General features: G+C 39.9%; 1 protein-coding gene across 4 annotated transcripts in view; it reads right to left on the bottom strand.

The window, feature by feature from the left end:
- WDR33 (WD repeat domain 33) overlaps positions 1-15,562 on the bottom strand; it is a 69,552-nt gene that overhangs the window by 13,281 nt on the left and 40,709 nt on the right. For 2 of the 4 annotated variants that reach the window (XM_074546821.1, XM_074546824.1), the window contains one exon: positions 13,188-14,700. In XM_074546821.1, the coding sequence (XP_074402922.1) occupies positions 14,634-14,700 (67 nt within the window). In that variant the 3' untranslated portion in view covers positions 13,188-14,633. Of the gene's footprint in view, positions 1-138; positions 1,186-1,539; positions 1,693-2,014; positions 2,155-2,372; positions 2,460-2,857; positions 3,175-3,382; positions 3,478-4,229; positions 4,341-4,854; positions 4,934-5,055; positions 5,211-5,766; positions 5,894-13,187; positions 14,701-15,562 lie in introns of those variants that run through there. The other 2 variants (XM_074546828.1, XM_074546820.1) reach the window with 2 other exon arrangements.

Here is a 15,562-nt window from a genome sequence, read left to right as displayed (position 1 = left end):
CTCAATTTCCCTGAGACTCAGTCCTGCTGGGAAAACCCAGCCTGCATTCTCTCAGCTCCTGCTGTGCCTTTCTCCTGCACACCCAGTTATCACTCCCACCTTCTGAGAGCTGCCCTTGTTCCAGAGACCCCCACGTACCTGGCTGAAGGGGGGGCGAGGCCCATCCCCCAACAGAGGCGTTTTCTGCTGCTGGAAGGGCAGAGGGCCCTGGGAAGGGTGCGGGCCCCTCGAAGGGTTTGGCTGTCCCTGAGGTCCTTGCATGCTTCCTTGAGGCCCCACCATGGAGCCCTGTGGAGGTCCCTGCTGGCCCTGGGGACCTGGTGGCCCACGCATTTCTTGTGGCGGTCCCAGCATCGAACCTTGAGGCGGGGGTCCCTGAAGGCCCCGCATCTCCTGAGGACCGTGTCCTAGTAAACCACTTTGCATATGAGGACCTCTCATTTCTTGTGGATGACCCATCATCATCCCTTGTGGATTAGGTCCCTGGTTATCTCTGGGTCCTGGTGGACCCTGCATCCCTCTTGGATTAAGTCCCATCAAAGGCCCTTGAGATATAGGGCCCTGCATGCCTTGGGATCCCGGAGCTCCTTGCATGCCGTGAGGAAGAGGTCCTTGCATTCCTCGTGGGCCAGGTGGGCCCTGCATTCCTTGACCTCCAGGGGGACCCTGAGGACCCAGGTGACCTTGTGGGCCAGGTGGGCCCTGTGGTCCTAAATGAGTCTGGGAGCCGGGCAGGCCCTGCGGTCCCAAGTGTCCCTGAGGGCCAGCACTGCCCTGTGGGCCTGGGGGCCCCATGGGCCCGTGAGGGCCCGGGTGTCTCTGCATTCCTTGATGTCCGTGTAAATCCTGAGGCCTTGGCATTCCTTGTGGAGGCCCCTGGGGGCCTGGAGGTCCCTGTGGTCCCATGAACCCTTGTGGACCTCCAGCTCCTTGGTGTAATGGACCTTGAGGTCCCATTTGTCCTTGGGGTCCAGGAGGTCTGAACTGTCCTTGTGGGCCAGGAGGTCCCATCTGAGGCATATTCATTGGCATCTGCTGAGGTGGAAGGGGCTGCTGAAAGCCTTGAGGCATCTGTGACATTGGGCCTTGCCCTGGGAAAGGCTGAGGTCCATGGAGAGATCCACCTGGAGGTGGTGGCTGCACTTGCTCAGCTTGCTTTTGTGCAAGTCTCTCAATCTTCAGTTGCTGTCCAAAAAAGAGAGACAGAAAATCAATTAAGCACAGAGGTATGTTACAACTAAAAATCAGAAAAAGTCATCCCATTTCACAGGAATTTAAGAATGCTTTCCTTGTAATTAACAGAAATCACCAACTGAAGAGACCCACTGGTAAAGTGAGATGTGGGGGCCTCATTGAGAAATTCACATCATCACACATAAAGTGCAATATCCTGTTCAAATAGATGTCTTTTTGTAAAAAGTGAAAACAGGCAAACAGGTGAAATTGCTGCAGGAAGCTGCTCACTTTAGTGAAGTCCAAATCTGTCACAGAAAGGACTGAAGCAAACTTATTAATCCCTGTGTTTCTACACATACATACCTCCAGGAGCTGTGGGTTTGTGTATTGAAGTGCTGCCATTTCCTGCTCAATCTCTGCCTGTGATTTCTTCTTCTCCTCCAGCTTAATATCCTCTTTTCTATCATTCAATGGCTCAGGTGGGGGAGGCAAAGGAACTTTGTTTTGCATCCATGCCTAGAAAGACCAGGAAACACAAGATTAATTCTGTAGAACAACATGTGTGCAACACATTGCTGCAATGAGAAAGAATGAAAGGATATGCTGAAATATTTTGTAGTATGGATACTTGAAAGTAAAAACAATACTGCATAAAACTTCCTTATCTTATTTAATCCAATATTTTATGTTTAAATAGTAATTAAACTAGCTACTGCGGTACATTGCATGGGGTGTTGATACAGGAGAGCTGTAAAATCCAAAACATTTCAAAAGACACACATTTTTTGAAGCTGGGAAAAGAACAGGTTGTTCTGTTCCCTCTGTATCAGGTACTTACCTGCTGAAACTGTGCTGGTATTGGTTTTGCATAGGGAACTTTTTTCTGTGGCACTTTCTTTTGGTCCTTTTGCATTACTTCCTCCATTCCCCAATCCAGTCCTGGGATTGTCATCTCAATGTCATTGGACTCATCTTTCCCTTTGGCACCAGGGAAACAAACAGTCAGAGCAATGCAGGCTTACACAAAGATCCTTTATTTATTTCACAGAGATTTTCAGCTCATCCTTCTTTATATGGCACATATGCACAACACAGAACTTTAGAAAAGAGTTGCCAAAGAATATGAAAAGAATGAAAAAGAAGTCCCACAGTATCTGGATTGCTCAGGAGAATGCTTCTCCATAGCTATTACTTACCCATCTGCTCCTGCTCCATAGCTATTTTCAACTGTTCAGGTATTCCCATCCCAGGAATGACTGCAAGGCTGTTGGGTTCCAGATCATCTAGAGAAAAAACCAATACATATTTATAATTGGAAAATATTTCTTTACATTACTACTTTATCCTTTTAGATTCTCACATGCTTTTACCATTGGTATCATACTCCAGTAGTAAATAGATATTTTACAACTGGTAGGTCACAATTTAGTTTCATGTATGAATTACAGGATATTCAAAGAACTGCAAGCTCAGATTTATAAATACACCCTAAAAGGTCAAAAACTATGTCCTTTCAGGAAGATTATTTAGGGTAGAAGCTCAGTAAAAGAAGTTATTTAGGGTAGAAGCTTCAATTTAGGGTAGAAGCTCAGAAAAAGAAGTAGTAACCCATAAGCAGTCCCTTTTTTGTTATAACAAATCCACATATTTTAAAATTTAACTTGTATTAAAGTGCTGCATTTTAATACCCCCTCCTCCAAAAAGGAAAAAAAAAGACAAATAATAAAAAATCTGAAGAAACAGATGCAACTACAGGTGGCTGAGGCACACCATTAACTGGTTAATCCTGAGCAGCCAAAAATTATTGGGATAAATCCTTAAGAGTAAAGTTTAAAGGCTTTAGTAGAACTCTTATTGCTTTTCCTGTTGCAGTTCAGGACTGTGGGAAGCCTTGAAGACAGATGAAGTTTTCAGGAAGAAAAGGAAACTGGAGATAATGCCAGAGGGAGAGCCAAACCTCCTTCCTGTGACTGACAGAGCAGATCTTACCTCCTGGAGCTGTGGAAACAGAAGAAAACCCATTGTTGGAATGATGATCACTGATACCACAGGCAGTAAAACCATCCTTAGAAAAAGGTATTTTTGCCCAAGTGGTCCCCAGTGCTATAATTCTGCTTCCTCATCTTATCCAGAAGTGTTTCCTAAGGACCTAGGCCTGTTGCTGACCCCAATCCTCCTCCTTCCCTATTGAGGAAAAATGCCTCACCATATTCCACCCCATCCTCTGACATCCCAGGCAGCAGGTTCAAGTTGTAACGATCTCGCATTTTATCTCCAGGCCGATTTCTAGTCCAAAACTTGCTGTCAAAAGGAAGTTACATGATCTCATTAAAGGGTCAAGAGCATGAACAACTTTTAATCGAATTAGTTCTTTGATTTTTAGTGTGGTATCTTGATTATGTAAGGATTCAACTCTTAATAAATCAAGTTTAGGTCTAGATCTGAACACAGGGTATGAGCTTCAAGCCAAAAATAAAAAACCCAATATCACAACTTAGAAGATACTTCAAAGTGTAATGGGTGTAAGCACAAGGCATCAACATGAATGATGAAAAAAAAAATCTCTAGTCCATTCCAAAACCTTCTTGCTCAAGTATATTATTCATATACACTAAATATGCACATGCCCCCACCAAAATTTACTGCATTTATAAAATGCACTGTGTTTATAGCATGCCCAACCTAAAACCACGAACTACAGCCTCTGAATGTGTCTGCAATGTGAAAAGACATGACCAGCAGATGAAATTGCTGTGGAGATAGGAGTATTTCTTCAGCAAGAAATGACAAGAATTTTTTTTTTTAATTTTCTTCAGTGGATTTAAAAGCTCCCACCAACCAAAATCATAATATTTGTTACAAGAAGTCAGACTCTACCTTGTAATATAAAATGTCACCTAGTGCTTCCTATTAACATAAGTTGTGTCTCTCTTTGGCCACTGGTTGTGTAATAGAATTATCCCAATCTATTTATTCACTGATGCCAAACACTGTTCTAGTTTCTAAAAGTAAATATGTTCCCTCAGACCTTCTCTTTAAATACTTGAAATTACCTGGTGTGATCATTTGAGCCTGAACACAGAATGTGTCCAAGGGGATGCCATGCCAGACTCCAGATCATTCCTTCATGGGCCATTTCCATTCCACCAACCTCCTTCTCAACCCTGATGCATTAAAAAAAATAAAAATTAATCATACACAGCTGACTATCTCCTACAGCTACAACAGAAAACTTCTGCTGTTCAGTTTTTGTTCATCCTCTATCCCATATTTTGTTAATTTTAAGCCTTTGTCATTTTTCTACTGAGTGAACTGATTGTTCCCTGTGGTTTTAATAGGCAGCTCAGTAATGTAGGGATTGTTAATTGTACATTTAAAACCAAAATAATTACAGCACCTCAGAACAAGCTTTAAGAAACTAGGAGTTTCAAACTTTCATCACTCAACACATGGCTAGTTTTGTGCGAGCAACTGTGTCCTTTAAAGTCCATTTCTACAGGAAAACTTCCTCATAAATGAAGCATATTAACAAATTCCTCAGGTACAGAGAAGAAGTATTACCACAAATATGCAGGTTAAATATAGGCCTAAAGGGGAAAAGAGGTATTTTATGTTTTGTCTAACAGCTTGAACAGCTGACCAACACCTTCCCAACATGCTGATGAAAATGCCACATACCCAACATGCCAGAAGAGCAAGGACCCATCGGAGCCTCCACTGGCAAAGAGCCCCTCATGAACAGGATGCCAGGCCACAGCTGAAACACACAGCAAGCCACAATCACAAGGTAGAATACTAAGATTTCAAATAAACTGAAATAATTTTAATTTTAAATCTAAGCTTAATAATAACAATCTACATAATAAAAAGAGTTCTGACCTGTGGCCTCCTTCTTATGCCCCCTGAAGACCTGAAGCTCTTCCTTCAGGTTGCGGATGTCGAAGAGCTTGCAGAGGTGGTCCCGAGAAGCTGTCAGCAGCCAGTTGCCATTGAGATTCAGTTTCACCTCCATCACTGTGTTTTTGTGAGCATGCCTGCAAGCAGAGAGAAACAAACAGATTGTTTGTCCTGAAGCTGGTTTCTCAGACACAGATATAAATGTGTTGTTTGCCAGTCACAAATATTCAATATTCAGGTCAATAACAAGGCAGTTCAGGCTACTAGAGCAGAACACTGGGGATTCCTGTGCAAAGGCCTCTGCTCTGATCATGGTCTTTTGTACTGCAAAGGAACTGCTAGCACTCACTGAGACAGTATCCAATTTCTACTGCAGCATAACAAAGTTTTCATCATCTCATTTATTTTTCCCTATCTCAGTTTGTATGAGAATTGTGTGGCTAAATTGACTGTGAAAAAGAACAAAGCAAATTTAAATAACAAATGTTAAAGTCTCAATTTTACAGGTAGGGACTCGTCCTCACCTAACCTCTGGATTTTCTGGCAAAGCTAAAGCACCAGCTTCATGTGTAAAGCAACTGTGTACGACTGAAAAGTTGGGAGGAAAAGAGCTAAGAAAGGAATTAAGAAAAAATTATTTTATAAAGTTAGTTTATATTTGAGCAAATACAAAATCTGTGGGTAGGAACTTACAGTGTGGCAAGGCTCTGGCCAGTCTTTGGATCCCAGAACTTGATGGGCTGTTGGCTATCTTTACTTCCTGAAACAACTAATCCCTTGGTGGGATGCCAGTCAACACATTTCACATCTGCTCCATGGCCTGTAAGATAAAAATTGTCCATTCTGAGATTTGACAGACACGGGAAAATTACATTGTGCTCACCTTATAACTAATTTAGAACTGAATGAAAAACATCACAGAGCACAGGTTACAAAACATAAAGGAAATAAAATCTCTTCCAAGTTTTTTAGCTTGCCTTCCTTCCCACTAATTAATGGGAGCATTCTCTCCTCAGATTATGCCCTCAAATCAAGCTCACTGGAAAAATTATCTAAGAAGATTCTGTTTAAATTGGCACTTTTCTTTAGGTTTTGGCCTTAGACAACTTCACAGTATTTTAAATGTAGCATTGATGAAGCATTTATATGGAGGTGGTGAGGTAAAATGATTGTGTGACACTTCTCTTTCAGTGAAAAACTGAGGAAATATAAAGCAAATACCTATTTATTCCTATCCTATCAGTACTATCCTTTTACTGTTCTTTCAGAAAATAAGCAAAGAAATTAAATAATGGATCTGAAAACTAAATCAGTATATGATGAAAAGAAACCTGATGAGATGTGATCTCTTACCAGTTTACAGGGATTCAGGTTTTTTCCAAAAAGTGTTTATGAGTGAGCAAAGATTATATCACCCTTGTGATATAATTTCCTTTTGAATTGATGGAACATGAGAGAGAATCAGTGCTGTTCAGATGAGCTAAAATCCATTAAAAAAAAAAAAAAGCCTGATCCTGCTGCATGACAAAATGAGGTTTCTGAGGTTAACTATAGGAATGAAATAACAAGCAATAATTTCCTTCTCCAATCTCTCTCCACATCAGCCCACTTCAAGGCAGGGCCAACAGTAATAGTCCATCCCAGAAAATGAGGCAGCATGCAGCAACTGAAGGAAAAAGCAATTTGAGAAAGGAGGGTCTGCCTGCACCATGAAGGCACTGAAGTGATAAATGGCATGGAGGAATGGGAGCACACCCAGGAAAAACTGAGGACTGCCATCAAGTCAGGCAGCTCCCACACAGACTGCTCTGCTACACAGTGGAACACAGAAGGTAAAGCAGCACAAGCTGCCTTAACACACATCTCACTTTGACAAGATATTAAAAATAAGCATCAGTTGAAGTTTTCCTGAGGCCACAGAAAAATCAAATTAGAATTGATGCCCTTCTGAGCCCTGAAATCACAAGCCAAAGATTAAAAGGATAAAGGTGGTTACTGTTTATTGAAGGATGCAATTATGGCAAAATGCACATGTGATATAGGGCTATGACACTTCTATAAGTTTAGCAAATTAGCATAATTGACAAGAATAACCAATTAAAAGTATAGTTAATGAAGTAATTCCCCCCTGGGTTCAGCCTCCTACTGAAGCCTCCCCTCTTTCTCCTCACATTGTTCATGTCCACACACATGGGAAAGTAGAAGAATGGCCTTGGTTCACTGAAGAGAGTTTAGAATGGGATTCCAGGAATGTGTCTAACAAGTACTGGAAAAGTATTGAATGCTAGCTGAGAAACCATGTAACTATTCAAGAGGAGTCTACAGAGCTAGGAATAGATGAAAAATATATAAAAACTAAAAATCTTTTGGCATCAGAATATGGAATATACTTGCATCTTAAAATAGAAGTAAACTCATAGCATGTAGAGCACACTCTCAAGTGAGTGCAACTTTCCTCCTCTCTGGAGGAAAGGACAGACAGGGAAGAGGTTCTTGACCAAAGCAGAAATGAATCCAGCCTTGGCAAGTATATGGGAACAACTGTAAGAATTGACTGACAATACAGGGCAAGGAACCCAACTCCTCCCCAGGCACAGCAGGCAGAATTATCTCTGGAATATTTGGGGTTTCAGGGAAGAGCAAGAGCCTCAAGTTGCCAAGACCATCAATGTGCTCTGGTGGTCTGGGTTATCAAGAGAGGCACTCTGAGATGTAGGGTTTCCTTTCTCTCTGGCTTTTCTAATGCAGAAAGAAGTGACAGGCACTGTCTGCATTTGCTAAATCTCTAAACTGGAACATGAAGCTGATTGCTGAACAAACCTTGCTTCCCAGTGTTTATTTGGAAGCAACAATTCAGCCAGGAATAAGGGAGAAAGTGCTCCTCCTGCACAGGAGAGGGGAATCCATGCCTGCAGATCTCTAGCTAAGGATGTTCTGCAGGTAGTTGCTATCATGCAGTCCCCAGGGAAACAGAGAAGATTTTAATTCAAAGCCCTTACAGAAAAACAGCTCATTAAAGTTAATGCTTGGTTGAACCATATGAAAACGTGTTCAGACTAGAATGCTTGAGCACCATCATAGATATGAAATAAACCAAGCCTATCAAAACCATAAAAATCTGCTACCTGCATGGACTGGAGTGACATTGGTACTGTTGCTGCTCCTGAAACAAAGACAGCTAGCAATGGAAGAGCACAGGAAAACACAGGGCTAAGTACAGTTGATGGAAAAGATTGCATCCAGAAAACAAGTGATGCTGAAAGGCCATCTCTGGGGGACAGCTCATCCTGAGCAAGGCTCTGCTTTAGGCTCTTCTTGAGTTAAGCCAGCCCAAACACAAATATGCACCCTGAGAAAGGTAAGGTCCAGAATGGGCAATGTTAAACAGAGCAATTGAAGCACTCATCCTTTCAGAGTCCTCAGGAGGGAGAGGCAGTGACACAGCACAGGCTGACAGAGCTGAGAGGCAGGAGAAGAGCCCAGGACACTCAGAACTTGTAACCAGAGCAGATAAACCATTGGGCACTTATCACAAGGCTTTTGGCTATCAGCACATTAATACTTCATGGGGATTTAAAACCCTAATTGTTATCATCTTTGTATGATTAAACAGGTCACTGGCATTTCCTGCAGAGAGCTTGCTTTCAACCAGTGCACTCTGGATTATGGCAGCAGAGGGGAAAGTTGGGACCCTCCTGTGTGATCAAACCAGTGATGGATCCTGCCCTCAACAGAGCCACTCAGCCCCATCTCTGCAGAAATGGGACCATCACACCCTCAGCTTTAGCTTCCTAATCCACTGAAGCTTTCTCAAGAGAAAATAAATTTTTCCCTACAACAATTATGCTTTAAATAAACTATTCACAAGGGATGAACTAACTCAGAACATTTACATAACCAAAATAACTGAATAGCATCATCTAATCAGACCTTTCTTAATTTCTTTTAAAATTGAAGCAACTGACGTTGTATATTGCTTTTCCTTCTTTCTGCTGAGACATGGGCACACTATTATCTGTAATGAGACACATGATGCAGAAAATACATTTAAAATAACATTCCAGAGAAAAAAGCCACCTCACAGATTTTATTTCACAGTTGTTTTCACTTCTTAGTGTTGGGAATCAGCCTCTCCTCTGGTACAAAACCCCCTTGTCCCCAGCCACCAAGCTCAGAAAACCTTAATTCATGCAAATCTCTGCAGTTTACATTCCCAGTTTGCTGACAACAGCTTTTGCTCAGTAATTTCAACAGTCACACACACACACACACATATCTGCCTCTCTGCTTGAGCTGCAGGGTGAGAATTCCTCTCTAAGGAACTCCTTTTCCTCTGCATGGACCTTATTATCAACTCCCTGTCTGGTAGGGACACTTTAAGGATAAATGAATTGAAATGTGTGAATTGTGTAGGAGTTGTGGCCATAGAAATCCCACAAATCAACCAAAATGAAAGACTGAAGGCAAACATTTTTGAGAAATTCAAGTAATTTAAAAACATGAGTGAAAGTCTGAGCATAAACCTATATACAAACACTTGGTTTTATTTACTACAATTTTTCCCAACCATTTAATAAATTTGCAGAAAAACAAAGACAGGCACATGTAGCCTGAAAAGCTCAGATACAGAAGTTGTTCCCCAGTATTACCTTCCACATGCATAATAAATGCTTTGAGTGCCCTTAGTCACAATCTTCTTAATTAGAATACTGATTATTATAAGTTCTAGCCAATTTCTTTGAAGGGCTGTTCTTTAAAAGACACTGAACAGAAATCCTGGCTAGTGAATAATAGGATTATATATAATGGTATTTGATCAAATAAAGCATGCCACAAGTCTGAAAAGTACACATATTATAAGGACATGATTTTTTCCCTTCTTACACTAATTTCTGTATTTATGACTTTCTGAACATAGCTTACAAAGTAAAAAAGCTGGTTTGAATCAGTCTCTATATTACAGTCTATAAAATATCCATATGTTTTATAATGCAACTGTGTATAGCAGTTATAGATACATCAGGTTTATTGCTGTAGCTCAACTTTCCTGTTTTATATTCTTTCCCCATGGGATGAGCCCAATTCTGAATGCACATAAATTCAAAGAGAATTTTATAGATGATATTGGAAAACTAAGATGCCAGTCTTAAGGCACCTTCACATTTTAACACCCACATTCCAAAGAAAATGGGTATTTACAGCTTTTTATATTTTAAAGAATTAACCATCATTTAACTGCAATGATACTGTTTGTCATTTAGAATTCTATTTGTTTGGATTTTTTTTAAAAATTCTGTTCTAAATGGGGAGTAAACAGAGTTGTGTATCCCCCACCCAGCCTGGTTAGATCACAGCTTTTTTTGTCACCACACAGTGACATTCATCCTCCTGTTCTCTGTGTCCCCAAAACAACATCACACCTCTCAGAGAGCAGGGCCTTGCCACTATCCTGGTGGGCAGGATTATTTCCAAGGGATCTGCAAAGAAGTCCTCCAAAAATTAACCAAACCATAGCCTGTATCATCAACTTAAAAAAAGCCAAACTAGAAAAAATTAATTTGATTAAAATATCAAATAATTTGATGCTTCACAGTGACAGTTTATGTCAAACTATTGAACAGCATTGGGTCTTACAAAAACCAAGCTAAGGTTCTCCACCCCCAAAAAAGAGGGCAAGGATGAAGGGCCAGAAAAGTGATAGCAAGTCAAAGCTAATGGGAACAATGTTAGCAGAAAGGAATTCTAAGTTTTCTACACAATTCCATTAAAATTTTGCTTCCAGCCTATTAGGTAAATTGGATTATTCTGCCATTATTCTGTTCCATTTTTATGAAAGGCTTTTGAAATGTCACATGGCAGTTACCCACTCCCCAGAAATCCCCTGTTCCTCACTGAGGAACTGAATTCTCCACACCTAAAACAACCTGGGCACTTTTGGTCCCACTGCTCAGCTCAGCAGGAAGGTTTATATTTAATTTCAGTAATTTATTGCTCTTTACCCATCAATTTAAGTGAACTGTCCTCACCCAAGAGGTGCTCTGGAAGCTCCTGCACTTCCTCCTCTCCACTCCAAGAATGAATATCACAGGAACCCTTCCCCTACAGACACACAGCCAGCTTGTGCTTTTTAGCATCATGTGGGAGGTTGTGCATAAAGAATTCAAGGAAAAGTTCCTTTCAGTCCTCACTGGATTAAGAATAATGCCTCCCACCCTACTTTCAGACTTCTGTATTACAAACACAAGTTGTACTGTCCTTTGTTTGCTCAGTCTAGCTCTCTTCTAGTTTATTAAACTTGTTATCTAGAGCAAGAGAGACTGCTAGTTTTAATCTACCTACAGGGGGTGTCCTCTAGATCCTTACTATTCCACTAATTCAGCAACAGAAAGGGACATAATTAACATTTGTTTAAAAATTTATGAATAATTTTCTTTTTTTACACTTCTATAATTGTAATTTCTTCCCAGACAAAAGCTCTTGTAACAGGACAGTTTATCATCTGTGACATCAGGAGGTTAAAAACAATAATAATCACTAAAAACTAATGAAACAGGAGTGGGTAAACAAATTATTTTCCCCAAGATCACCCAGAACAGGTAATCAGTGTTGCCATAAATGAGTTTAGAATTTGTGTGTGCTCACACCAAACTTACACCAATCAGTGAACACTTTGAATTCTACAAAACCCTAATGAACTCGCAAAATAATTTAAATTTAATGCTTATTGTGTGTTTGCACAGCTTGGTAATGGTAAATGCGCTGCAAGAATAATGAATTAAAGTTGCTACATATGTAATTACCAGTACAGTGAATTCTTTCCACCTGTGGAAATTCAATGACAGTATCTTCTGCAAGAGCTTGCTTATAGCAAGGGGAAGAGAAGCAGCTGAGTTCCAGTGTACCTGGGAACTGGGCATGAAGGGTTAAGTTTTTAGGTACCCACATGCTAAATTTAGAGGGATTGTTTAAATCCTTCAATCCACTGAGGCTGAGCAACTCCCAAAGCTGAAATGAATTGTTTTGACCAGAAGCAAAAATCAGAGCTGAAGATGCTAGTTCAGGTCTGTGGTGTCAGGTCCATGTTTTTTAATCATTCAGTATGATCTTGCTAGAGTTTACCACCCCTCTAAAGAAACCTTTCCTTTTAGATATATTTTCTTTTTTCTAATTCCTGAAGTTATTTTTGGGCTTTATCACTACCTATACCTACTCAGGTTATTTGTGCTGTAAAACATATCAGGACAAAGGAGACCAGTATCTGTACCATGTTAAAAGCTGTTTAACATTCTCTTTGTGAGAACAACAACAACCAAAAAAATCAATTAAATATGCACGTTTCACAATTTTCAATCATAAGACACAGTTAAGTCATATCTATGCTGACCACAGTTAATTATCAACACTAAGTTATTTTAGTATGTAAAAATATTACTAAAATGTCACTAATTTTGCTTAATCAGCATCCAGATATTTTAACTTAGCACCAATTTTATGCACTTAATCCCCTATTTATATCACTAAAAGCACCTCTGTGATGGAGATCACCTCTGTGATAATGCTTTAGATGCAGCACAATGCTGTATGCATTCATTATTTCTACTTAATAATGCAGTCATTATTTCTACTTAAAAAGTTACTACTGATCTTAAAAAATATAAATTAGAAAGCTCAGAAGAAATGACAGAGAAAAAAGGGCAGAAAGTGTCAAAAGAGAAGAAATACCACATTAAAACTTCCAACACCTTCTTATTCCAAATAGAAATGCGTGTGCTTAGCTGTAATGCAGCTGAATTCAAGGACCAAGACAGGTTTTCCTCACAGTTAAATTATTTATGAAATGCAGACTGGATTCTACCTTGCATTTACTTATCTGCTAAAATTCTCATTGTTATCTACTAAAATTCTCATTGTACAGTTATCTACTAAAATTCTCATTGCTATTTATGATTTCTTTGCATGTACTTATCAGAGAATTAAAAGGAAGTTTTTTTAATTGAAAAAGGCGGAACCTTTTTTTTTTTTGCTGTTTACATTACCTGTAAAGTAGCTGGGACTAGATGTTCTTTTCTGTTAAAAAATTAGCCAGCCTACTTTGAAAGCAGCAACACACTTGCTTTTCATTGACAGAAAATATTTATTAACAAGGGCAATTTACATTTAATGATAAGAAAAATATGTACAAGAAACATTAAAAAATGAACAGCAATTGTAAGAAAATCTCTCATGCTTCATAACATCAACATCTGCCAGGAGCCAAACCCCCACTCCCTCAGGAAGAGTGTCCCAGAGTTTTCTAGTGCTGGTTTTCTGGCACCTTCCTTGGATTCCCTGGCACTGGATCTGATAAAATTTGCATTGTTTCTAAGGGGTGTTGGGTGTCTGGAGCCCCAGCAGGACTGAGCAAGGGGGGAGAACAGAACAGGGGTGAGCACTGCTGTGCCCAAGAGTGGAACAACACTGCTCCTTCCAGGGCAGAAAAAGCATCAACCCAACAGATGAGAAATTCCATTATTTTGTCAATCTGCCTGCAGTTCTGATAGCTTTGTGGCCTCATATCTGGGTACAGAATCAAGTTGCAGTATTGTTTTGTAAAAATAGAGCAAAACATGAAAACCTTCCCAGCCAAGTCCTCCAAAAATGAACCAAACCAGTGTTTTGGAGTCTGCCTAGAGTCTGTACCATCAACTTTAAAAGACAAACCAGAAAAAATTAATTTGATAATAATATCAAACAATTTGAAGCCTCACAGTGAGAGTTTATGTCAAACTAACCACTGAACAGTCAGAACACACACTTGTATTTTATGAATCAAGAATGAAGTGAGGCATGAGTTAAAAACTGGTGCCTGAAGCTTCCAGGACCTGATGGGATTTTAAAATGAACTGAACCTGGAGTAGCTTCAGTGGGGTTTTCTAAACACAGACTAAGAAACTCGTTCTGGGCACCAATTCCTGAAAATGATGACTTGGTGTGGTCACCTCCTGCCCACAGGGAGCCACAATCCCCACCCTGCCACCTTTGTGACACTTAAAGTTTGATAGTTGTACTGAAACTACAGTACATAATGCTAAGAAGGAATGTCAACACCTCAGTATCAATTTAGATGGATTTTGAAATTAACCTGAAGCTAATAAAGGAACTTTGGTGCATCCCAAAATTCAGCCTGGCAATTTAGTTATCAGAGGGGAAAGGGAGGAAATCAGAGCAGACACTTTACAGTTTAGTACCTCTTTGCCTCTAGCTCTCTCTTTTGACCAAAATTTTTGTCAAGGTTCTAAGTGGTAAAATCAGAATAAGCTTCCAGCTCTGGGAAGAGAACAAAGATTTCCAGAAAATCTAAAAGTAAACATTAGTAATAATTTCCAGTAGTTATTTCCTTAAACATCCTGCTGGATGCTCATTTGAATTCTCCTAGTAATTATGGCAGTTGCAAGAGAAAAGAACAGCCCCAATACCTACTTTAGAGGTTCATTCAAGTTTCACAGAAACCCCTGTGTGGCCACATGATCAGAGAATTCTCTCAGCAAGCTGCAAAAAACTAAGAAAAGTATGTGTGGATCTCAGTAAAAGAAGTTACAAGACGTCTTCTCTTGATATTCCCTTACTGCCAAGTGAACCCAGAATCTCCTAATAAAAAGATATTGCAAAAAGACATTACCCAATACAGAAAGACTACCAAGATCTTTCAGTTAACTTGATATTCTTTAACTGGAAGAATTTTTTTTCCCATGATTAAAATGACAGGGCAGCTTCCTACCTTTTTAACATCCCTTTGAGAGAAGAACTATCACCTGTCAGACAAGTAAATGAATTTTAAAGACAGCCATGATCATCTGGCCAGACCCAGATGAGAACTTGTCCAGACTGGTGCCTTTTTTTTTTTTTTTTTTTTAAGGGACAGCACTTCTACAGAAATGCTATTTTTCTTCTTGCCAGCCAAAAAATACACGTAAATTATTTCTGACAGTTACCATTACAAAATATCTCATCATTATGAGCCCACTATAATGTCAAGCAAAGAAATACTAAGTTTAGGACACAGAAGCTGGGAAAATGATTTTCTTTGGTCATAGGGCAAAAAGTGCATGACTGCCAATACTGCCAGTATTAATAAACAGCAGCAGGCCTGGGGTGAGGTGAGGGGGCAGACATAAAGATTATTATAGAGACTGCAGGAAAAGATTTGTGTCAGTCAATAATCCAATTAGCAAGTGTAAAAGATTCAGGAAGGGATATGAAGACAGAATTTATTCAATTTGCTCTGTGCATTTTGCAATGCCACCAAGGCTGAGCAGAGTGGGAAGCAGCAGGTGCACTGAAATAAACTGCTGGCAGAAAGCAGAGCACTGGGTTACCAAGCACTGCTCTTCCTGAGCACACAGAATTCTCATCTCAAGCAGAAAGGGCCAATTTTTAAGCAACTGAAATACAAAAAGGCTGAAAAATTACAGGGAGAGAAACCCACCCAATGAACAGAGTACCATGAACT

This window comes from Zonotrichia albicollis, chromosome 9, assembly GCF_047830755.1.
Source record: "Zonotrichia albicollis isolate bZonAlb1 chromosome 9, bZonAlb1.hap1, whole genome shotgun sequence".
NCBI classification, from domain to species: Eukaryota; Metazoa; Chordata; class Aves; order Passeriformes; family Passerellidae; genus Zonotrichia; species Zonotrichia albicollis.
The sequence above is the reverse complement of the archived record's forward strand: the minus strand, read 5'-3'. Positions and strand labels throughout refer to the sequence as shown.